Below are 25496 nucleotides of genomic sequence, written 5' to 3'. Positions count from 1 at the left end.
TAACAGACAGAAACACAGACACTAGTGATGAGAAACACAGACATTAACAGACAGAAACACAGACATTAACAGACAAACACTGACATTAACAGACAGAAACACAGACATTAACAGACAGAAACACAGACATTAACAGACAGAAACACAGACATTAACAGACAGAAACAGAGACATTAACAGACAGAAACAGAGACATTAACAGACAGAAGCACAGACATTAACAGACAGAAACACTGACATTAACAGACAGAAACACAGACACTAGTGATGAGAAACAGAGACATTAACAGACAGAAACACAGACATTAACAGACAGAAACACAGACATTAACAGACAGAAACACAGACACTAGTGATGAGAAACACAGACATTAACAGACAGAAACACAGACACTAGTGATGAGAAACAGAGACATTAACAGACAGAAACACAGACATTAACAGACAGAAACACAGACACTAGTGATGAGAAACAGAGACATTAAGAGACAGAAACACAGACATTAACAGACAAACACAGACATTAACAGACAGAAACACAGACATTAACAGACAGAAACACAGACATTAACAGACAAACACAGACATTAACAGACAGAAACACAGACATTAACAGACAAACACAGACATTAACAGACAGAAACACAGACATTAACAGACAGAAACACTGACATTAACAGACAGAAACACAGACAGCACCATTAGCCCTGAGAATTGAGATGTTAGCATGAGAATTATATAAATGTGACTCTATGGTTTCTATAGTAACAACTTACATGTAGAGATTATCACATTAAAATGTCTAATATTTGATTGATTGATTTATTTTTTTACAAAGTATTGAAGCAGAACTGTTCAGGAAACCAGTCAGTGTTTGTCTGTCTTTTCGTCCATCTTTTAGCCGATCTTCCCGTACCTAATTCATCCTCTCCTCACTCGCTCTGGTATTCGCTCTGTCACTTCTTCTCCCTTCCAGCCTTCATCCAACCCTACTTTCATTATCTGACCCGTCACAGCTTATCACCGGCTTCTCTGCCAGAGTCACAGCACATCAGCTCAGCGGGGTTAGCAGGGTTAGCGAGCGCAGACCGCTGGCAGGCTCAGACGCGCCCTGTTCGAATGCAATACCACGGGTCTTTTAGCAGCCAGAAACACAGGGGTATTAACAAGAAGAGAAAGAGCGGTAGCAGGAAGCAATACAGACATTCACCAAGAAATCACAGGGGTATTAGCGACAGAAACGCAGACGCTTTAGCAGGGATAAACACAGAGGTGTTAGCAGGCAGAGACACTTACATCAGGCAAGAGAAATACAAGGATATACTAAAAAATAAACTCAACAACACTCGGGTAGAAAGAGAAAGTTTATTTATATGTACATAGAAATACCTAGGCTAGTTTTATGAACTGCACAGATTAGCGACAGACACACCGAAGTTAGCAAAGAGAAGCACAGACAGATTAGCAGGCAAAAAAAATATTTACATTAACCAAGAAGAAACACAAGTATATTAGCGAGTTGATATACATTAGCAAAGAGAAACACAGACATTAGAAAGGAGAAAGTCAGACATTAAGGAGGAGAAACACAGAGGCATTAGCATTTAGGAAAACAGACAGCAGACAGAAGTACAGACATTAGCAAAGAGATACACAGACTATTAGATTAGCCAGGAGTATCGAGAAGTTATTAGCATTAGAAGCGGCCATTAGCCAGGAACGACTCGGGGGGTTTTTAAGCAGGCAGAGTCACAGGAGCGTTAGCAAGAAGAACCGCAGAGATGTTGTGCCCCTTTACCAGTAACCGAGGCAGTTTGAGTGCAGGTTCGGAGCCTAATTTAGAACCAGTTCTTTCCTTTTCGACCGCCAAAGCACCGGCTCCAAACCAGGAAAAGTGGTTCTTAAGTAGCACCAAAACGTTGCTGGTCTAGACTTAAGAACCGCTTGCGTCAGGAGCTGGGGGCGGGGCTACTGTTAGCGCATTTGATAATGTACCTTAAGTATACTAATGTTTAATACACTTTTACTTTACCTCGATATGATACATTATCAGCACACATGATAGTAGGTAGCTACATGCTAAGGCTAACTTTTTTCTGTGTTAATGATAAAATAACGTTATGTACTTTATCGATCACAACCTCCGTTTATACAGATTACACGGAGCCGCACGTACACGTTGTATTTTCCGTGTTTGGGTGTTAATGTAGGTTCGCAAAGCCATGAGCATTAACAGTAAAGCAACATCCGCCATTGTTGTTGTGTTTGTGTTTGTCGCTGCTGCTCTAACGTCGCTGTGTAACGTGACATGTATACAGTGACGTCACACTCGGCTCTGTGATGCTCTCTAACCGATGGAAAGGCAAACCGGTTCTTAGAAGGTTCGCCAGTGGAACCGACTTTGAACCAGCACCAGCACGAGCTCTGAACCAGCACCCGGTTCTTTCTGGTGGAAAAGGGGCATTAGAGGTCAGAAACATGTATGCTAGCAAGAGGAGCTCAGATATTAGCTGTAGAAACACACAAAATAAGCTACATGAAACACAGCAGTAACAGCATGTGCTTGTATTAGCATGTGTTAGGAAGAGTTAGCATATACAAACAAACGGATGTTAGCATAAACATTCATAAATTCCTCTAAATCCACTTCATTACCTGTGGTGTTCTGTTGGCTGATTATCACTCGGCGACAGCGACTGACTGTTAGGTTATGATTAGCATGTTATTAGCTACATAAACAAACTATACGTTGATGCTAAGTTGTTTTTTTTTCCCTGCAAACAGAACACGAGAAACATCGGCTATGTAAGAGCACTGAGTACATGAACCTGCACTTCAAAGTCAAATGGTTCTACAACGAGTACGTCAGAGAACTTCCATCCTTCAAGGGAACGCCTCCGGAATATTCCCTGTGAGTAACACACACACACACACACACACACACACACACACACACACACACACACACACACACACTCTCTCACACACTCTCACACATACGCTCTCACACATACGCTCTCACACATACGCTCTCACACATACGCTCTCACACATACGCTCTCACACATACGCTCTCACACATACGCTCTCACACATACGCTCTCACACATACGCTCTCTCTCACACTCTCTCACACACACTCTCACACACACCTCTCTTCACACACACACCACTATCTCACACACACACACACACTCACACACACACACACACTCTCACACACACACACTCTCACACACACACACACTCTCACACACACACACACACTCACACACTCTCACACACACACACTCACACACACTCACTCTCACACACACACTCTCACACACACACACTCTCACACACACACACTCTCACACACTCTCTCACACACTCACACACTCACACACACTCACACACACTCACTCACACACACTCTCACACACTCTCACACACTCTCACACACTCTCACACACTCTCTCTCACACACACTCTCACACACACTCTCACACACACACTCTCACACACACTCACACACACTCTCTCACACACACTCTCTCACACACACACACACTCACACAGTCACACACACTCTCACTCACACACTTTCACACACACTCACTCACACACTCTCACACACTCACACACACACAATCACACACTCTCACACACACTCACTCACACACTCTCACACACACTCTCTCACACACTCACTCACACACTTTCACACACACTCTCTCTCACACACACTCTCTCTCACACACACTCTCTCTCACACACACTCTCACACACACACACTCTCACACACACACTCTCACACACACACTCTCACACACACTCACACACACACACACTCTCACACACTAAATATCTGTCTTTAACTGTTTGACCTTTACTCAGAGCCAAGGTCCATAATCCAGGTTATGAGATTAGCCGTAGTTTATCTGCTCCACATCACAACTCAACTTCACATCCAGCTTCACGTTCGCTTTATTGTCCCTAAATAAACTTTTCATTGTTCCAGGTTTCCTTTTTCGTAACGTCTCATATAATCTCAATCTCAGTCGTCATCCATCTTGGTTTTGTGACAAAGTATTAAGTTGCCTGGAAGTGTCCATGCTCTCCAATCCCTAGAGGAGAAGGTGTGGCCATTGTGTCTTTGTCCTAGTAAAGGAAGAGGCGTGGCCTCTGCACCTGTTCAGGGAGGAAGGTGTGGCTCTGTGGCTCCACCCTAATTGAGGAGCTTTGGCGTCAATGCTGTCTGTCCTAGTAAAGGTGTGGCCTCTATAGTGTCAGTCACAACAAAGGGGGCGTGGCCTCTATATTGTCAGCCACAGTTAAAGGGGCGTGGCCTATATGAGCAGCAGTACAGCATTATGACATGTCTGAATGAAACATATGCACCAGGTTATGTTAAATTACAGCATACGTTGATAACGTTGTTCCATCTTACTTAATGTGTGTGTGTGTGAGTGCGTGTGTGTGCATGCCCGCGTGTGTATGTGTGTATCCTAGCAACGAGGTGATGCATCACATCCTTCGAAACCCGTCTCTAACTGATTCCTTTCAGTGCTGAATTAAGGACAATTGATTTATTAGACAGCAAGGCATCATGTCAGCTGCCATCTGTTTCGGACACACCTGATGACCTCACGCTAAATTAACTGCCATTTAGGATCTCACACACACTCACACAGACACGGACACACACACACACACACACACACACACACACACACACACACACACACACACACACACACACACACACACACGCGCGCTTTCTCTAATTCTTATTTTTCTGTTTCACAAACACACACCTCAGCATCTGTTTTTCTAACATCCTGCATCACACACACACTCACTCACACACTCTCACACACACTCTCACACACACCTGATGACCTCACACTAAATTAACTGCCATTTAGGATCTCACACACACACACACACGCACACATGCACACACGCTTTCTCTGATTCTTATTTTTCTGTTTCACAAACACACACCTCAGCATCTGTTTTTCTAACATCCTGCATCACACACACACACACACACACACACACACACACACACACACACACACACACAGAATTACCTATCATCTATCCGAGCCCATTTTGCCCGGGCATGCCGCCCTTTTCTCCGGATCTTGGCACCAAAACGTCGTCTAATCCATTAGAGACAGTTGGGAGAGCGACAGGGGTGGGATGACCGCGCGGGGCGAATCTCAGGCCGCGACGACACACCTGTCAATCAAAATACACACACACACACTTTGAGTGGGATTGATTTTCCTGCTGAGAGCAGACAGAAGAGGAGAGCTGCTGCGGCTGTGCTATTTATTAACATCAATCTCAGTGGCGCGGTCTGAAATACAACAATACACGGATCTGAGGAGTCGGCACACCGTCGCTAAACAACCTGTCGGCTCAGATTCCAGCACGGGTTTGATCTGTCAGCGCCACAGAACTCTCTGCTCATATAGTACAAAATCTGAGCTGCTAACATCTCTGTACTCGTGACCCATATTACAGATTTATACCGATTAAATTCTGACGTGTTTTTACAAACCAGCGAACTCTCTCCTGAGAGACGATTCGCTTGTCACTTTCCTTCCCTGCTTGTTATTAGTAAGATCACAGGTAACGTTTTCTTTATATATGTGGACATTTGCTTCAAATGGTGACCACGACTTTCTTTAACCACCTTGCAGATGCAGCCAGTTTACAAGCTGAAATATTTCAGTAACCCAGAAAAAAAAAAGCATCAAATATGAAGAACTGCTAATTTTGAAAAAGAGAGAGTGACAGAGAGAGAGAGAAAGAGTAAGAGAGATATACAGAGAGAGAGAAAGAGAGATATACAGAGAGACAGAGAGAGTAAGAGAGATAGACAGAGAGAGAGAGAGAGAGTGCAAGAGAGAGAGAGAGAGAAAGATAGAGAGAGAGAGTAAGAGAGAGCAAGAGATATACAGAGAGACAGACAGAGAGAGAGAGTGAGAGTGAGAGAGATAAACAGAGAGAGAGTGCGAGAGAGAGCGAGAGAGAGAGTGAGTTAGTGAGTGAGTGAGTGAGTGAGTGAGTGAGTGAGTGAGTGAGAGAGATAAACAGAGAGATAGAGTGCGAGAGAGAGAGAGAGAGAGAGAGAGAGAGAGAGAGAGAGAGAGAGAGAGGGAGAGTGAGAGAGATAAACAGAGAGAGAGAAAGAGAGAGAGAGAAAGAGAGAGGGAGAGTGAGAGAGAGATATACAGAGAGAGGGAGAGTGAGAGAGATAAACAGAGAGAGAGAGTGCGAGAGAGAGAGAGATAAAGAGAGAGAGAGAGTGAGAGAGATAAACAAGAAAGAGAGAGAGAGAGAAACAGAGAGCGAGAGAGAGAAACAGAGAGATAGAGAGTAAGAGAGATATACAGAGAGAGAGAGAGAGATAGAGAAAGTAAGAGAAACAGAGAGAGAGAGAGAGAGAGAGAGAGAGAGAGAGAGAGAGAGAGAGAGAGAAAGAGAGAGGGAGAGGGAGAGAGAGATATACAGAGAGAGAGAGAGAGAGAGAGAGAGAGAAAGATAGTAAGAGAGATAAACAGAGAGAGTGAGAGAGAGATAAAGCGAGAGAGAGAGAGAGAGAGAGAGAGTGAGAGAGATAAACAGAGAGAGAGAGAGAAAGAGGGGGTAGATTTTTGTCAGCAGCAGCAATCAGCACCACAGTGAAACCCTGGAGGAAGCAGTACAATAAGCACTGAGGCGTCCCGTATCACTGTGTGTGTGCAACAGAAAGGAGCTGAAGAACATGAACATAAAATGATTTTAATTCAAAGAATCAGATAAAAATCAGATCTTTTTCTCCTCGTCTCTTCTTCCGCTCTGTAAACACCCCACCCCCCACCCACCCCCACCCCCGGAGCAGAGGAGTCGACCCCATAAAGCCCTGTACGTTAAGATGAATATATCGTGTGTGTCCTGATATCTAACGCATCTAATGTGACTCTGTATAAGTCACTGACTCATGAGGAAAAAACCTGCTCAGTAAACATGTCTGAAGAACAAACCTGAGGGTTACAGAGTCATTGCCTCGAGCTGTTTCAGAGTCATTGCCTCGAGCTGTGTTCCTGTTTCTCTCATTGGTTTAATTCATACAGCACTTGGGTTTGTCTATTTATTTATTTATTTATTTATTTATTTTTTAACTAATCATGTTTATTTTTTATTTTACCGAGAGAGCAGTGAGTCCATGAGGTGACTGTTTTTATCTATCTATCTATCTATCTATCTATCTATCTATCTATCTATCTATCTATCTATCTATCTATCTATCTATCTATCTATTTTTTTTTTTTAATTTTGGTGTCAATTTGTGTATAATGTAACTGAGAGAGAAATTCACAGATTTTTACTTAAATAAATGAATAGATTTAAAAAGTATATATATATAAAAATGAATGAATTTAAAAATATTTAAATATAAATCAATAGATAATGTTGAGATTTCCGCAGTTAGCGACCGACTGGTTTAATAAAATTTCAGATGAAGACGTGAGGTGTTTTTGTGACCAGTACGTTAACCTTTCTCCCTCAGGGCTCGGGTTCGAATCCTTTCTCTGCTCCAAAGTGTGTGTGTGTGTGTGTGTGTGTGTGTGTGTGTGTGTGTGTGTGTGTGTGTGTGTGTGTGTGTGTGTGTGTGTGTGTGTGTGTGTGTGGATGGATGGATGGATGGTTGGATGGATGGATGGATGGATGGATGGTGTCTCATGGGACTGCTGTGGGACTTCTGGAGACTGTCACACAGTCTTTGAACTACCGTTGCGTCACTTTATGGTCGGTCTTCATCCGCAATCATTTGAAGACTTCGACCGGAAAGGAATTAATTATTTATTAGTGTTCAGTCTGTAATGAACTCTGACCTGCTGTAAAAAAGGACAGATTTTTTTATTTATCTCTATTTATATTGACATTATTTCCTGTCCGGTGTCACCTAAATGACGATGAGGTTCACTTCTGAGTCTGGTTCCTCTCAAGGTTTCTTCCTCATATCATCTCAGGGAGCTTTTCCTCACCACCATCGTTCGTCCCCGACGGAAATAGATCGACACGATATGAGATGCATGTGAAATTAGTGAGAGAGAAATTGTGCAGTGAAAAGAAGCTGAGGGCTGCAGAAGTTCCTGCACGTTTCTGGAACACGTTTCCGTTTTATTACGTGCGTCATGCGCATAAATTCAGCTTCCCTCACCGCGGCTGTCGCTGATATCTCTCGAGCCATGTGGTGTTTACGCTCGCACCTCCGTGAGCTGTGAATTCCCAGCATGCTTTTTGTAACCTCTTCACCATCACCAGTTCTCACACACACACACACACACACACACACACACACACACACACACACTGTCTCTCTTCCTCCGCCCTGGCCGTAACCGTGTGCCATACGCTTCAATTCCCAGACAGGTCATATTTAATGGCGCCCCTTTCTCCCTCTGATTTACGGTTGGATGTATGGCCAGGGCTTTTAATGAGAAACGACTTGCTGTCCTCGTATATAAACTCGCAGCTCATATCTGTGGATTTATGGAGTCGTTATTTGAGCGAAGCAGCTTTTTTATGTCATGGGAACAACACGAGCTGAGCAGGGCATCATTACAAACCTCGGTGTCACCCCTTGCGTAGGCCACTAGAGGCTGAACAGCGAGAGAAGATTTCTCAGCTTCGTGTCACCGGGTTTATTCACGTCTAGGATAATTACCATTTTAGCTGCTGCCTTTTTTTTTTTTTACACCGCAACCCTTGTTGCCCTTATTGTGAACACTCGAGCTCATCTTTTTCCCTGGACAGCGTATTCATTCTCCTCTAACCTCAGCGGCCGCACCGCTTCTCTTATACCGCTTGTTTTTTTCTTATTTAATGTATAGTGTGCAGCGTAGAGCGTTCGGTCCTGCATAGATATGATGATAAGGCAACATTATATATCACAAAATGACTATAAATGTTCTGAGATACACAACATTGCTAACAGAACACTTGTGTATATAAAAACGTCTGATTTTTTTGAAAACTTATTGGAAGTTTAAAAAATGTTTTACAAGTTTCAAAATAAATCAGATATAAAACTAGAATGTACATTTCCTGAAGCTGATACACTGTGTTTGGTCACTACATAGTGTAGAACATTCTGGTCCTTTACATCCTTTACTTAGTGTCCTACATGAACAGCTTAAGATTCATCCTGTGTCCTGTGATACGTCACGCAAAACGATCTCTGTAATAGCGGCGATCGGTAAAAAGTATCGACACCCTCGGCTCTGTTTTTCCCGGTCTGTATTACAGGACGTACCACGCATCGATAATTAAAGACAAACTCCTTTAATGAGTAATGAGACTGATCGGATGTGACGGAAGACAGGCACTCGGCCAGGGCACGGGGTCAGATCTAGGTTTGTTTTTGTTATCGTGTCACGTTACACGACCTAGATGGATATTTGTTGATATTTTTGGTGAAGCCAAGAGTGACACAGAAGGCGTCAAAGAACAAACACCATGTCAGCGATGCCGTGATGCCGCTGTGTTGAAAATGATCCACTGTGGGAATAATATCTGCTCAGCAGCCATCATACAGTGGTACAGTGGGGCAGAAGGGGGCCAATACATAGTGCAGTGCAGAGCAGCAGATGGCAGCAGTCTGTGATTGGTTTGATGTTGATGAAAACTGGGGCCTGATTGTGTGTGTGCAAAATGTCTAAAGCACCAGAGAATCCAGATGGAAGTCTCTTTTAAACATTCACGAACGCTCGGCCTCGGCCTCGTACCTGCGAACGGTGACCTGACGTCCAGCTGGCCGGAAAAATGCGTCCAACACACAGGGCAAGTCGTGGCCTAATGGTTAGAGAGTCTGACTCGTAATCCTAAGGTTGTGGGTTCGAGTCTCGGGCCGGCCACGACTGAGGTGCCCTTGAGCAAGGCACCGAACCCCCCAACTGCTCCCCGGGTGCCGCAGCATAATTGGCTGCCCACTGCTCCGGGTGTGTGTTCACGGTGTGTGTGTGTGTTCACTGCTGTGTGTGTGCACTTCGGATGGGTCAAATGCAGAGAACAAATTCTGAGTATGGGTCACCGTACTTAGCCGTATGTCACGTCACGTCACACGTGCCACATTACGGTATGTTTTCTACAGTAGAGGAGGTACGACGGGACGCCGTGATAAACGAACAAACAAAGCGAGTGTGCTTCTTCAGCACTTTCCTCCCGCAGTGTCAACGCAGATCAGTGTGAAAGCTCTAAATCCTGCACGAATACACAACATCAAAGGGTGTGAATCTGTCTCTCGGCAGGTGGTTCGAGCCTTTTGTTATTCAGTGGCTGGACGAGAATGAAGACGTCGCCATGGATTTCCTGAACGGGGCCCTGGAGAGAGACAAGAAAGATGGGGTGAGTCGTCTCCTCTCGGAGCTCTGTTCGATTTTCCGATAGGATGCGAGACAGATGAGTGCCATATCATCAGCCTTATCAGGTTTTTAAGCCTCTGACTCCACCAGGCATCACACACACTTCCGTAGACTTACAGCGGCGATGTGGAGGAAGAGCGTTACGAACATACGCCGTGGTTCGTCTCAAATCACGCGAACAAAAGCCCCACAGAATTCTGATTGTATTCTTCTGTTAATTGCTACAAGCCCACAACATCTGCAGAAGTCATCTGGTTACTTTGATAGGGCTCTTGATATTAGAGCGGATTTTTTTTTGCATACGAATAACACAATTATCTGTCAGGACTTCAGACTTCAGTCTTTTTATTAATTGGTTAAAAAAAAAAGTCCCGTCTTTGCAGTAATCGCTCATCCCACAGGGGCAGGAAGGGATGCTGCAGGACTCGCTAAATATACCTAGGATAAACTGATTGATTTAAAGTTCTGTCCCTGTCAGTTCACAAACAATGAAGATGTTATTCTGTACCAAACCCTGCATAGCATGTAGCATAGGCTTAAAGGGTATCTCTGAGAATGGACTATGAGCTAATTTATCGTCGAATGTCGTTAGCTACATGATCTGAGACATACAGCTTGAAGACATCTGTGTTTAGTAACCCTGTGTTCTTTGTCAGGCTGGTAATTATCCGCTAACATTTGCTATTAGCTCGAACCTTTAAATATATTTCTATATTCTTTTAATATCCTATTGCTTTATATCGCTAGGGTCCCCGGATCCCGAATCCCTGTACATCACCCGACGTTCTCCCCATGTTCCCCCACCCTATGTTCCATTAGTGGTATATACCTAGAGTTCCCATAGCTTTACCAAATTTTCCCAAACCAGTCCTATGCTATTAACAGTCCTGCTTTTTTTTTTATTACCCATGTTCCCATATACCTGTATTTCCCAGACTCTACACCCTACATCCTCAGGGCTTGACATTCCCCAGAGCATAAGACACCCCTTTCTATACAGCTGTACTGTATATTCCCATAACCCATTTTAACCAAGACCTAGAACCCTAGATTCCCATGACCCTGTTTCGGCAAGTTTTTTAGTTTCAGAGTCCTGTGTTACTGGGGCTCTGTATTTCCAGCTCCCTCTATTTTCTAGATGCTGTCCTCTTTTGCCTAGGGCTCTAGGTTTCAATATCCCTATATTTCCAGGAACCTATTTTGACAACAAACTCGTATACCCAGGGCCCTACATTTTCCATAATGTAAGGGTCTATATTTCCCCATATTCTTCCTGCCCTAAGTCCCCTGAGCTGCATCTACAAAGGTTTATATGTTCCCATAGCTGTAGTGTACATTCCCATCATCTATTTCCCTAAGGCCCTATAGTTTCAGTGTTCATTGTTATCACAGATCTATATGTCCGAGGCCTTTTATTTTCCAGGTCTTGCTTTCTTTTACCTAGGGTCCTATGTTTCTATATCCAGGACCCGCTTTTTCTAACGTCTTAGCGTCTGGACCACGTCTTAAGCCCTATTCGGACGGGATTAGTTCTACGTGGGGACGTGGGGGTAACGTAATTATTACCAGAGCTTCTCGGTGATTTTAGTCCCGTCCGAATGTGCCGTCTCGGTAATCATTACGGACAACGTCAGTAAAGATTACGGCGACTTTTACCTTCTGTAAAAAGGTCCGGAAAAATGACGCCAGGTAATACTAATCCCGTCCGAAACGACCCGCTGTAAATATGTACGGTAAAATTCCGTCATTTCCTTTTTAAAGTAGTTTTTCAAGCATGGAGGCGCCAAGTTGTCTGTTTGCACAAGTGATAACAGGACGCAACGTCATACGCACATGACGACAAGGAGGTTACTGTGGTGCGTAAAGCGAGTTACCCCTCCCACTTCTGCTAGTTTTACTGAGATGTCTTGTCCCGTGCGAATTAATATTACAGACGTCCTGAGGTAAAATTGCATTACTCCACGTCCCCACGTAAAACTAATCCCGTCCGAATAGTGCTTTAGGATCCTATGTTCGCAGGTTCCTGTATTATTAATGTTGTACATTCCCATAGCTCTATTTTACTTGTACTGTATGTCCTCTTTCTCATATGTTATCCAGTTTCCAGGCTCTCGGGGACCGAGGGGCACCTGGGGTCGTTCTTTATGTGATGCGACACAGACCCTCCCAATCACACACTACTTCACTGTTTCAATACTAATAAGTCTACATCGTAACAAAGACGATGTCCTCTTCCATCTCTCTATCTTTCTTCCCGCAGTTCCAGCAGACGTCCGAGCACGCTCTGTTCTCCTGCTCCGTGGTGGACGTGTTTACGCAGCTCAACCAGAGCTTCGAGATCATCAAGAAACTCGAGTGCCCGAACCCTCAAGCCCTCGCTCACCTCATGTGCAGATTTGCTAAAGTGAGTGTCTCAGTCTGCCTATTAAAAAGCATTAACGACTTGAGGGAAGAGAAAGTCCTGAGGCTCTGGATCTCATAAATGCTGGAAGTGGATGAAGCTCAGTGATGAAGGTGTTAAACTAGGTTGAGAGTTTGAATCCCAGGACCACCAAGCTGCCGCAATCGGACCCTTAACCCTTAATTGCTCTGGGTAAGAGTGTCTGAAATGTCTAATCGGAGTTGTGGGTTTAGTGGTAACCATGTAACATCATGTTTACTGAACATTCAGGATAAATTGTTGTCTCACAAGATAACAATACGAAATTTTGTAGAAATGTTTTTGTAGGTTTTCACTTCTATGCTGATGATATTCATCTAAATGAATCCAGACTCACTTACAGAGTATTTACAGAAAAACAAGGACGCTATTTGGCTTGAATTAAAGGCAGGGTCTCCGATTTTTGAGAAATGTCGGGCCGAATAATAAACAAAGATCAAAACAAAAACCAAAACAAGCGTGTAGCCAATGAGCAGAAAGGGGCGTGTCTTGTCGATACGGGCGGAGAGTGTGTTCGGTGCGCGTGTGTGACGTTAGCAGAAAGCGGTTTTAACATGGACATGGAGGATAAAAACAAAGAAAGAAAGAGAAGAAAGACTTACGATAAGGACAAGAAGTAGGACGTGTTAATATAGGATCAGCTTTCCAGCGCTGGAGAGAACTGAAGGAGCAGGAAGTCGGCCACATATTCACAGGTTGGAGTTTCCCGAGTCAATAACTCCTGAGCTAAACGCTGTTACTACACAAATAACACCTCTTTTCTATCGTAGTAATGTAGAGAGGCAGCTACAACCGCGTTTTGTGTAGTAACAGCGTTTAGCTCAGGAGTTATCGACTCGGGAAACTCCGACCTGTGAATATGTGGCCGACTTTACTTAAGACGCCGAGGCGCTTTTTTCCTTCTCGATAGGTGAGTAACGTTGGTTTTGCTTTGTTACACAGAACTAATATATGCCTTTGTCCTTTACATCATTATGCTTGTGTGGCATTTTTGCTTGTTTGTTTATCTACAATCGTATTGTTCTTCCCTTCAGCTATGATAAAGACACGTTTCTTTCTGTTAGTCGCCTGGGTTATGTACGTATGTGTGGGCGGAGCTATCGATACAGGGGTGGGACCCGTTTGGGTTAGGGGCGTGTTTGTTTTGGTGATTTCAAATGTTGACATTGGCTTTCAAAAATCGGAGACCGCACCTTTAATTATTAGAACGTTCCTTCTTCTATAGTGAATATAAACGCTTGTGTCGGTTACAAGATAGGATCAAATCTGATTACGAATCCATTGTACACACTGAACAGGTGAAACATCTCAAACGAAGACGAATACAGATCCAAACAGAAAGAAAGTCTTTGTTTTGTTTTTTTTTGTTTATATTGTAGAAACCTTGCCGTTATAACACACACTATGTTCTAGGTGTAAAATCACATGTTCAACATTACACACTTCACTTTAAATGTGTTTTTTTTTACACAGAGTGAGAACGTATTGAGTTGCGTGTCATATTAGTGTGTTGTTAGCCGGACAGCTCGGTTTCACTTTCTGCCTGTCGGAGCGACGACGCTCGGAAACTGCGTCGTATGTCTGATTACGGTGTGGACAGATACTCATACACACACACACACACACACACACACACACACACACACACACACACACATGCACGGATGGACGATTAGGTAATACCATCCCATCCATCGAGCGCTGTTATCCTAGAATCCTGTCCTGCCTGTCTCTACTGAATGCAAATGAATTGCAAAGGGCAAACCCATTCTTCATTGCTGTCTCTCTGCCTCATACACAAACCCACATACACACACACACACACATACACACACACACACACACACACACACACACACACACGTATAGAGTTATGTCTCAGCCACTCTAACTGGCCTGTGGGAGAAGCGATGGAGAGGAACAGCACTGTGCTTTCGAGCGGTGTGTTTTAACTTGTAATTAAGAAATGACAGAGTGTGTGTGAGCGAGAGAGCAGTAAAGGAGCAGAGGGAGAGAGAGAGAGAGAAAGAAAACTGTACTTCAGATTGGTTAACGAAAAGATTAATTCCATCATTCGCCTGCCAACCGATCCTGAGGAATTCTTAGCAGCTTTATTTATCGATTTCCGGTCCGGTTTATTCTGCACCTTGAGCTAAGGTAAATACTGTATTATTAATGAATCTCGATCTAATGAACAGATAAAAGTCTTCCTGCATCCCATCTTTATCTAACACAACAGGTACTAACACTAACACTGTAATATTTCTACATAAGCATGCTGATTTATGTTTTCCACCGTCTCCGGATGACTCGGTAACCACAATCCTCCAAGCACTGAGTCTCATTAAGCAGCGGTTCAGACTTCAGACTTCAGACTACGACTCGCTCTCGTGCACTTTTATTTTTGAATAATGAAGTTGCAGCGTAGTTACTGAATAATGGAGAGTAGTTACTGAGTAATATATTTTAAGTAATATGCTTTAAGTAATATGATGATTAATTCGGAAGAGCATCATCACTAATGCTAACAAGCTCCTCGCTGCCCAGTTAGGAAACCTGACTGTTCATATCTGGGACCACAGAATATTAGATCTTTGTTAAGTAGCTTGTTCATAATACTGTTAGTTAAATATGAACAACTGAGGTGTGTCTCAAATCGAATACTTACCGTACACTTACACTTTTCTACATATTTACATTTACAGCATGTGACAGACGCCCTTATCCAGAGTGACGTACATAAGTGCTTAAATCTCTAACATTGAATACATTAATGCTGCTCACTAGGTTACATACTTAAGATACCATGAGTTTAAAACATTTGTTCAAAGTTACAATGAAAAAGTGTCAAAGGTTGTTTTTTTTTATGCAAAAGATAAGGAAAGAAGTGCTAGTTGAAGTGTTTCCTGAATAAGTAGGTCTTCAACCGCCGCTTGAAAATAGCCAGTGACTCGGCTGTCCGGACCTCTATGGGAAGTTCATTCCACCACCTTGGTGCCAGAACAGAGAAGAGTCTTGTAGTATACTTGCCTCTTACCCTGAGAGATGGTGGAACCAGACGAGCAGTGCTGGTAGATCGGAGGTTGTGGGGTGCAGTGCGAGGAATGATGAGGGCTTTGAGGTAAGAGGGAGCTGGTCCATTTTTGGCTTTGTAGGCCAGCATCAGTGTTTTGAATCGGATGCGTGCAGCTACCGGAAGCCAGTGGAGGGATCGCAGCAGCGGGGTGGTGTGGAGAACTTTGGCAGGTTGAAAACAAGCCGTGCAGCTGCATTTTGGATCATTTGCAGAGGACGGATTGCGTTCATAAGTAGACCTGCCAGCAGTGCGTTGCAGTATTCCAGTCTAGAAATGACAAGAGTCTGTAGTGTTAAAGGTGGGGTCTCCGTTGTTTGAGAAATGCTTCAGAAAACCACGTTGGGCCGCCAAACAAAACAAAAACAAAACTAACGTGTAGCCAATGAGAAGAAAGGGGCGTGTCTTGTCAATATTCTAGGTTTTAAAAACACATTTTTATTACCATAGTATTACTCATTAAGTACATTTATTGTTAAAAATATACCCTCTGCCAGCCGCCCCAGCAGGTTCCGCCATAATAGTTGACTGGGTTATACTTGTCACAAACAGAAGACAACAGAAGCGGAGAGTCGTAAAAATAACAGTTTATTGAACTTGGGTGGTGAAAATAAGGTAGCGCAGATGTTGTTCCCACACACACACACACACACACACACACACACGGGATCACTGGATACAGGACCGCACAGATAAGCTTCTCGGAGGGCGATGAACTTGGATGACTACTGGGTTAAAGAGAGGGATAAAGAGTCGGGTTAGTAGACACAGCATGCGAAAGCAGCTAGCGTGTACGAGACCGGACAAGGTGTGTGTGTGTGTGTGTGTGTGTGTGTGTGTGTGTGTGTGTGTGAGTGTGTGAGTGTCTTTTATAAGTCGCGGTAATGACGGGTGCCAGGTGACGGTGATTAGTACTCAGGTGATGTGGATCTGGTTTGCTGAGTGAGGGGAGAACCTGGCGAGTCCGTGACAATACTTGGGTTATACTCAAGTCAAGTCAAGAAGTCAAGAAGCTTTTTATTGTCATTTCAACCATATATAGCTGTTGCAGCTCGTATGGTGTATATAGCTCGTGTGGTGTATGTGTGGGCGGAGCTATCAATACAGGGGTGGGACCCATTTGGGTTAGGGGCGTGTTTGTTTTGGTGATTTCAAATGTCAACATTGGATTTCAAACAACGGAGACCCCACCTTTAATAGAGTGGAACAGGATGTTAGACACGTCATCACGTTACACTTCTTAGAGGAAAAGGCGCGAGGCTATTTTTCTTGAAAAAAAATTTCAAGATGGTCGACAACACTCCGGTGGGCGAGACGTCTTATAAACAAATTTATCATAAGCTATATATTTTTTAATATTTAAAAAAAAATCCACGTATTAACTAATAGCTGTAGCGTGTGCTGATGTCTGATGTCATTCACCGTCAACCGGGAAACTTCCTGTTTAGTATAAAAATGTTATAGCGTGTCACTATAAGTGTCCCATCCGAGACAACGCAACCCTTCCGATGTTCATACGCTAGACGCTAACGTACATAGTGCACAGTGTGAGTGGCTAGTAAGTTATTTGTGGCGCAGCTATATTATATCACCGTTAGCATCACGGCTAATGGGTCCGACGTTAATAGTCAAACGTTAATTGAAAAATACCAAGACTCTTTTGTCCGTTAATACTTACATTTATTATGGAACATCTGGGATGCAGATGTTTCTGTTCTCTTACGTTATAGCAGCTATAAACAGTCATTTCCTTACCGGCTTCTTTTTATCTATCTATAATAAAAAGCAGCTAGTTATTCATGTACTCCTGAAACACGTGTTTAGAATCTGTTTTCTGTTACGCATATGAACTGTTACTATAGAAACCATGAGACGTTATTAAACCCGTGATGTCTTAGAGCTGCTGTTCTAGAAAGCTAGAAGGAACACTTCCTGACCAATCAGAACTTAGCATTCAGTCATGTGCTGATTCCACACACACATCTGTTAGCACTGTATTACAGCATCGTTGTGGTTGTTTTGTCATTGCAGACGATCAACAAAGTGCTTCTGCAGTATGCTGCCATCATCTCCAAAGACTTCAGCAACCACCTGAGCAAAGAGAAAGTAGTGAGTCATCACTCTGCTCCACAAACAACAACAACAACAAGAAAGTTATTATACCTGAGTAACATAACGTCAGCTGCAGACGAAAGCAGAACAGATGCAGATTTAAACTGCTACTAATTTATCTTCACAACATTTCCAATACATTCCATGCCTGACGTTCCACTGGAGCTACGAGGCTAACGAAGCTGACAATTAACAAGATGGAAGATTGTCTTTTCCAGTTTAGCCTCACGTTATGTATCCTGTTGTCCATGTTTATAGAACATACTGTACTTTGCTGTATACTTCCCTTATTACCGACACCTTGAATATTTTTCTCCCTGACAGCCGTGCATCCTCTTGAACAACATCCAGCAGCTCCGAGTTCAGCTGGAAAAGATGTTTGAATCCATGGGAGGGAAGCAGGTAAGCGTCTGAGTCGCCGGTCCTCACATAAAACAAGGAAACGGTGAAAACGGTGTTTAGCTTTAGCATTGCTCATGAATTCACACTGATTAATTGCTGTGGTTTCGAGGCGCGGACAGGGAATCGCTAACGGTGCTAACCGACCGCGTTTCATTTGCTGTGTTATCGGTTGCAATAACCATAAAGGAAGCAAGGAATAAACAATTAATTTTATCGTCATGATAAATGGATGACAGAAATAAAGAGGGATCGCTGGTCCCAGCTGTGTGATTAGCACTTGATTTCAGGTTACGATGCTAACTGTGTTAGCTAACGTTATTGTCTGAGTCGAGAGCTGTCGTTGTTAAACAGAACATTTTTCTGATCCATCTAAAAATTGGTCTTATCTCTAAATGTACCTTTATTAAAACATGTAATGTTAGTCAGCTAGGTTATGCTAGCTAGTTATTATCTCTTAACCTGAGCAAATTTTAAAGAGCCACTGATACACTTTATGCTATTTTAAAGTAAAAGTAACTTTAAACAAATATGGAGACTCTGACAGAATAATCTCCCTGTAAATGGAAATCCAGGATATTAAAAACACAACATACATAACTTTAAATCTAGTTCTGTAGCTCTCTGCTGCCCTTAGTGGACAAAAACGACATCATCAGACGCTAACATATCCCCATCAATGTCCCATGAAGGTCTGCATGTGTGTAGTAGATCTTCTTTCACTCTCTTTCTCTCTGTCTATTTAGTTTGTCGTTGCTATAAAACTGTGTTTGTGTGTGTGTGTGTGTGTGTGTGTGTGTGTGTGTGTGTGTGTGTAAATTGTGAAATTGTCTCCTTGTTCTTCTTATTTCTCATCTTATTCCCCGTCTCTTCTGGGTTCTTGTACCAGGAGGAAGGGGTTGTGGCCTTCTGTAAGGTGTGTGAACATCTCTCCTTCTACATCCTCTACATCTCCTCCACAGCTAGACCGCCCACAAGCTTATCTTAAATTAGCTCAAATTTATTATTTTTCTATTTTATCTGGGGTTGTTTTAGAGGCGAATAATTTCTTATTTAAGTTCACTCTAAGGTTGTGTCTCAAGATCTAGTACAGGTCTAGTAATGTACAGTAGCAGAGGCCAATTGTGTAACTTTCCAAAATATCCCTGAAACCCACTGAAATTTATTGAGCTAAACTTTCCCCAGCAGGACTGTGTAATAAATTAGCTCCAGCTAGTTATCCACATGGGTACTAGTTATGGTAATCTGTGAATACCCTGTCAGTAACCACCGAACTAACTCTAATCGGCACTGATATTAATTTTGTTCCATGTTGTTTTATGTATTCTAAATGCTAGCCTGAGGTAATGATGTTAGCTAGCATGCTAATCTATTCATTCCCATGAATATGGTCAAAGAAGTGAAGTGAAATGAAAACTAGACTTGTAGTAAAGCTAATTGTCAAAAAGCCAGTTGTCATGCTAATGTATAAATACAGTACATAAAAGAATAATATTACACCATTATAAAGTCTTGCCACTATAATAAACATGCTACCAAATTAATATTGTGAGGTAATTTATTGTCATTTATAGGCTTAACAGATTGAGGTGACAGAGCTACAATAGCTATCTTGCTAATCTGTAAATATGGTGACTAAATATGTTGAGCAAAAATGCCCATGTTACTCTACTTAAGTGCTAGCTAACTATTTAAAAAAATAAGTACAGTATCTAGCCTTGTAGCTAACATAACATTATAATAATTAATGTTTTATATAAATGATAATTAATTATATTAAAATGCTAATGTAGGTGTGAGATGACAGGATAATCATTTACAAATCTATGTTAAATATGTCACAGAGAGCGAAAATCACCGGAGGAATGTAAAAAGCCAAGCGCTAGCTATTGTAGCTATTCAAATTGCTAATTGCTAGCAACAACACACAAATAAGCTTTGCTGCTGTTAGTTTTTTACTACATTCTATCCTTTTGTCTCCTCAGAGCAAAATATCGGGTTGTTTCTGAGAAGACCTAGCTAGCTAGCATGCAAATCTATAAATAATGTAGTTATTAAAGCAAAGCTTAGCACAAGTCCGTAATAATTTAGCGCTAAGTTAGGTTTGGAAATTATTTCAATTCTCTGAGGCAACGTGCTAATCTATGAATAAGCTATACTATATGCTAAAAATCTATAGAATTACCACAGAATTGTGACAATTTAGCACTAGCTAGCTAAGCTAACAGATTGTTGGGGTACTTTGTTTCATTCACCGTTTGTTTTGAGAACACAAAGTGAGCTAAGATGCTAATTTCAGGCTAGCTTTCAATTCATAATATTTTTTTGGATGTCCTGATAAAGACACCATGATGCTGCCATGACAACTTTCTGATTGATTATGGAACGCACTGGATATTGAGACCTAGCCGAGTTGTTATTGTGTTATCGTATTATTTTAACGCTAGCTGTGGAGGGCGGGTATGTTTATCCCAGCATCCCGGTTTAATTAACAGCTGACGAGCACGCTGGCACCGTTTCACCTCACTTCACCTTTGACCCCCTCCAAGAGCATGTGTTCCATAACCTGCTTGAATTAGGCATGAAAACTTGAACAAATCAACAGACCCCTCCATCCATAACACTCCTCCCCCCAACACCCCTTCCTCCACAATGCACCATAGATGGACTGCTCTGATTTCCTCATGCTATGTTCTAACCACATATTTGGCAGCTGAATGAACTTCTATACTGTTTTGTATCGTTTCCCTCCAGTTGTATGTTTTAAGATTTTAACTGCTTGTTTTTGCTGCAACGTATCCATGGTGATAGAAAATCTTCTGACCAGTATCTGACCAGTGATGCTTTTTAGTGCAGGGTTTAGTTTATGGCTCAGTACAGGGTTTAGTGCACGGTTTAGTTTATGGCTCAGTACAGGGTTTAGTGCACGGTTTAGTTTATGGCTCAGTACAGGGTTTAGTGCACGGTTTAGTTTATGGCCCAGTACAGGCTTTAGTGCAGGGTTTATTTCTGGTTTCAATAAGGGTTTAGTGAGAGCTTAGTACAGGGTTCAGTGCAGGGTTTAGTGTAGGACTCAGTGCAGGGTTTAGTGCAGAGCTTAGTACAGGGTTCAGTGCAGGGTTTAGTGTAGGACTCAGTGCAGGGTTTAGTGCAGAGCTTAGTACAGGGTTCAGTGCAGGGTTTAGTGTAGGACTCAGTGCAGGGTTTAGTGCAGAGCTTAGTACAGGGTTCAGTGCATGGTTTGGCACAGTGTCCAGTACAGGGTTTAGTGCAGGGCTCAGTGCAGGGTTTAGTTTATGGCTCAGTACAGGCTTTAGTGATGGGCTCAGTGCAGAGTTTACTGAAGAACTCAATACCAGGGTTCAGTCCATGGTTTGGCACAGTGTCCAGTACACGGTTTAGTGCAGGGCTCAGTGCAGGGTTTAGTTTATGGCTCAGTACAGGCTTTAGTGATGGGCTCAGTGCAGGGTTTACTGAAGAACTCAATACCAGGGTTCAGTGCAGGGATAATGCAGGGTTTAGTTCATGGCTCAGTACAGGGTTTAGTGCAGAGCTCAGTACAGGGTTCGGTGCAGGGTTTAGTTCATGGCTCATTGCAGGGTTTAGTGCAAGTATAGTGCATGGTTCAGTGCAGGGTTTAGTTCAAGTTTAGTGCAAGGTTCAGTGCAGGGCTCAGTGCAAGGTTTAGTGCAGGGTTTAGTGCATGGCTCATTGCTGGGTTTAGTGCATGGTTCAGTGCAGGGTTTAGTTCAAGTTTAGTGCAAGGTTCAGTGCAGGGCTCAGTGCAGGGTTTAGTGCAGGGTTTAGTGCATGGCTCATTGCTGGGTTTAGTTCAAGTTTAGTGCAAGGTTCAGTGCAGGGCTCAGTGCAAGGTTTAGTGCAGGGTTTAGTGCATGGCTCATTGCTGGGTTTAGTGCAAGTTTAGTGCAGGGCTCAGTGCAGGGTTTTGTGAGCTTTTAATACAAGGTTTATTGTAGGATTCACTCAGGATTTAGTGCAGATTTTTTTGATGAATTGGTTTTCTTGGAGTCCTGAAGCTGGCTGTGTGAGTTAACCATTATTATATTATGATACAAGTATTTTCCCTCTTCATAGGGCACTGACATTTTGTCCTTTCTGTGACATCAAAATGAATCTAAGTATAGCTTGGGCTTGCGCTAACGGTGCTGGATTTCCCAAAGCAATTAGCAAACAAACAGACGTGTAATTACAGAGTGCTCTCTCTCGCTCTGCCTTTCTCTCCCTCGCTACACTCTGAGGTACCACTGAAACTGTTTGTAAAGGTGCAACGAGGAGAAGTTTAATGTCTTTAGTCCTAGATTCTGTCACGCAACCATGCCCATGTTTACAAAGCCACACCCCCAGTATGGTGTTTATTGTGTTAAAGCTTTAATTAGAGTAGCTCGCTAGCTAACTTCCCATAGTTTCATTCACAGGTTAATGGTACGTTGCTGGTCCAGCTTTGTTCCAATGAATGAAGGCAGCAGGTTCCTCCATCTTTGCTGCAGATTCTCCACATTTTTCTCAAAATTTGTGTTAGGACTCTGAGCTCCCTGATTGTACATCCCATGCATCTGCAATCAGCTCGTATCTTTGACTGTCTGCTTCGCCTAACAGCCGACTATTAAACTTTGAAGTATCCATGGTCTGAAGTGTAGCACTAAGCAGACACAATGGAGAGCTGGGTCCTTTTCACGCCGCCGCGTTTCAGCCACTCCAACCCTCAAGAGCTCAACGTGGTTCAGCGTTCTCACTCACAACGCTAAAGCGCTAAAGCGTAAAGCCGAGCTCTTATCGAACTGAGTGATTACTCTATAGCTCACACTGACTCACCACGAGAAAGGAGTACTGCAGAACAGAGATGAGAAATTTTACACAGACAACGCGATGCTAAAACAGACAAAAATACGCGAAGACGAAACCAAACGCAAGAGAAACACACTGGAAAATAAATCTGACATCATCCAGATGTTTTCATGTGAATAAAATAAATACAGCCTCAACACCATCACACTGAGGTGTTCGCTGAAACAGTTAAATTACTGCTTTTCATCCACAGGAACAATGAGGTCCAGAATTTCAAGTAGAACTTGGACAGATTTGTGTTTCAATCCCAAACCCGCAGATTTTCCATCGTTTCTGTTATTTATTCAGCAGTTTGTTGATGACTCAATCGTATCTGATAGGATGAATTTATTCTCTCCTAATATTGACTTTATATTCAACCCATGACAGATAAGCAAGACAACAAAATCACTGGATAAAGGCTTACGATCTGATCTGCTGAATGTTTTTTTCTTTCATTTCTGCCGGGATTAATGAGGGTTTGGTGCAGAGTCAAGTACAGGGGTCAGTGTAGGGTTTAGTGTAGGATTTAGTACAGGGTTTCGTGCAGGGTTTAAGTACAGGTCTTATTATAGGCTTTAATGCAGGGATTAGTACATTGTTTAATACAGGCTCTAGTACAGGGTTTATTGCAGGGTATATTGTAGAGTTTAGTGCAGGGTTTAGTACAGGTTTTAGTAAAGGGTTTAGTGCAGGGTTTAATACAGGGTTCATTGCAGGATTTATTGAAGTTTCATGCAGGGTATAGTAAAGGTCTTAGTACAGGGTTTAATGAAGGGATTAGTACAAGGTTTAGTACAGGGTTTAATACAGGCTTGAGTACAGGGTTTATTGCAGGATTTATTGAAGAGTTTCCTGCAGGGTTTAGTACAGGTCTTAGTATAGGGTTTAATGCAGGGATTAGTACAGGTCTTAGTATAGGGTTTAATGCAGGGATTAGTACAGGGTGTAGTACAGGGTTTAATACAGGGTTTAATATAGGGTTCATTGCAGGATTTATTGAAGAGTTTCATGCAGCTTATAGTAAAGGGCTTAGTATAGGGTTTAATGCAGGGATTAGTACAGGGTTTAATACAGGCTCGAGTACAGGGTTTTTTTGCAGGATTTATTCAAGGGTTTCGTGCAGGGTTTAGTACAGGTCTTAGTATAGGGTTTAATGCAGGGATTAGCACGGGGTTTAGTACAGGGTGTAATGCAGGGTTTAGTACAGGGTTTATTGCAGGATTTATTGAAGAGTTTTGTGCAGGGTTTAGTACAGGTCTTAGTATAGGGTTTAATGCAGGGATTAGTACAGGTCTTAGTATAGGGTTTAATACAGGCTCGAGTACAGGGTTTATTGCAGGATTTATTGAAGAGTTTTGTGCAGGGTTTAGTACAGGTCTTAGTATAGGGTTTAATGCAGGGATTAGTACAGGTCTTAGTATAGGGTTTAATACAGGCTCGAGTACAGGGTTTATTGCAGTATTTATTGAAGAGTTTAGTGCAGGGTATAGTAAAGGTTTTAGTACAGGGTTTAGTACATGGTTTGGTCCAGGGTTTAGAACAGGTTTTTAGTGAAGGGTTTAGTCCAGGGGCCGGCAACCTTATAAACCTCAAAGAGCCATTCGGACCCGTTTCCCACAGAAAAAAAAAAACACAAGGAGCCACAAAACCCTTTTGACATCTAAAATGAAGATAACTGCATATCGTTTTTTACCTTTATGGAAAGTGTAGAAAAAACTGTAGTGTTGTATTTATGAAATCGATGAACCGCTACCGAGTAAACGCAATTTTATTTCTGCAAGCAAACAAAAATATTTTGAACAGTTTCAACTAACCTTAACAAAAAAGACGCCGGGTCGAAGGTTACTTTCAAATAAAATGTTCAACGTCTGATCGAGTCGTCTTCGTTTTCAGGACGTCAAAATTTTAACTTGCCGGCTGCAGCGAACCTTTCAGTCTTTCGCAAGTCGGCGGTTATGACGCGTATTTCGAGCGACAAACAAATTAAACACGTTTATTTTAATGTTACAAGAGCATCACGATCTTAGAATTTAGACTTAATTTTTTTTTAAACTAACTTAAATTAAATAAATTTAAATTAAATACTAATTTTCCGAATCTACAGGTAGCCGCAGCACAGGGATGAAAGAGCCACTTGCGGCTCCGGAGCCACGGGTCGCCGACCCCTGGTTCGGTCCAAGCTAGTTAAAATACAAAATAAAAGTCTCTCATAAAAGAA

General features: G+C 42.5%; 1 protein-coding gene across 1 annotated transcript in view; it reads left to right on the top strand.

Annotated features, from left to right (window-relative positions):
• LOC113635280 (protein unc-13 homolog C) overlaps positions 1 to 25496 on the top strand; it is a 140527-nt gene that overhangs the window by 65178 nt on the left and 49853 nt on the right. Inside the window, exons 15-20 of the mRNA XM_047822819.1 lie at positions 2785 to 2911; positions 10293 to 10389; positions 12667 to 12810; positions 17951 to 18028; positions 18356 to 18433; positions 19320 to 19346. Coding sequence (XP_047678775.1) covers positions 2785 to 2911; positions 10293 to 10389; positions 12667 to 12810; positions 17951 to 18028; positions 18356 to 18433; positions 19320 to 19346 — 551 coding nt within the window. The remainder of the gene's footprint in view (positions 1 to 2784; positions 2912 to 10292; positions 10390 to 12666; positions 12811 to 17950; positions 18029 to 18355; positions 18434 to 19319; positions 19347 to 25496) is intronic.

The sequence above is a fragment of the Tachysurus fulvidraco genome, chromosome 13 (genome assembly GCF_022655615.1).
Source record: "Tachysurus fulvidraco isolate hzauxx_2018 chromosome 13, HZAU_PFXX_2.0, whole genome shotgun sequence".
Classification (NCBI taxonomy): domain Eukaryota; kingdom Metazoa; phylum Chordata; class Actinopteri; order Siluriformes; family Bagridae; genus Tachysurus; species Tachysurus fulvidraco.
The sequence above is the reverse complement of the archived record's forward strand: the minus strand, read 5'-3'. Positions and strand labels throughout refer to the sequence as shown.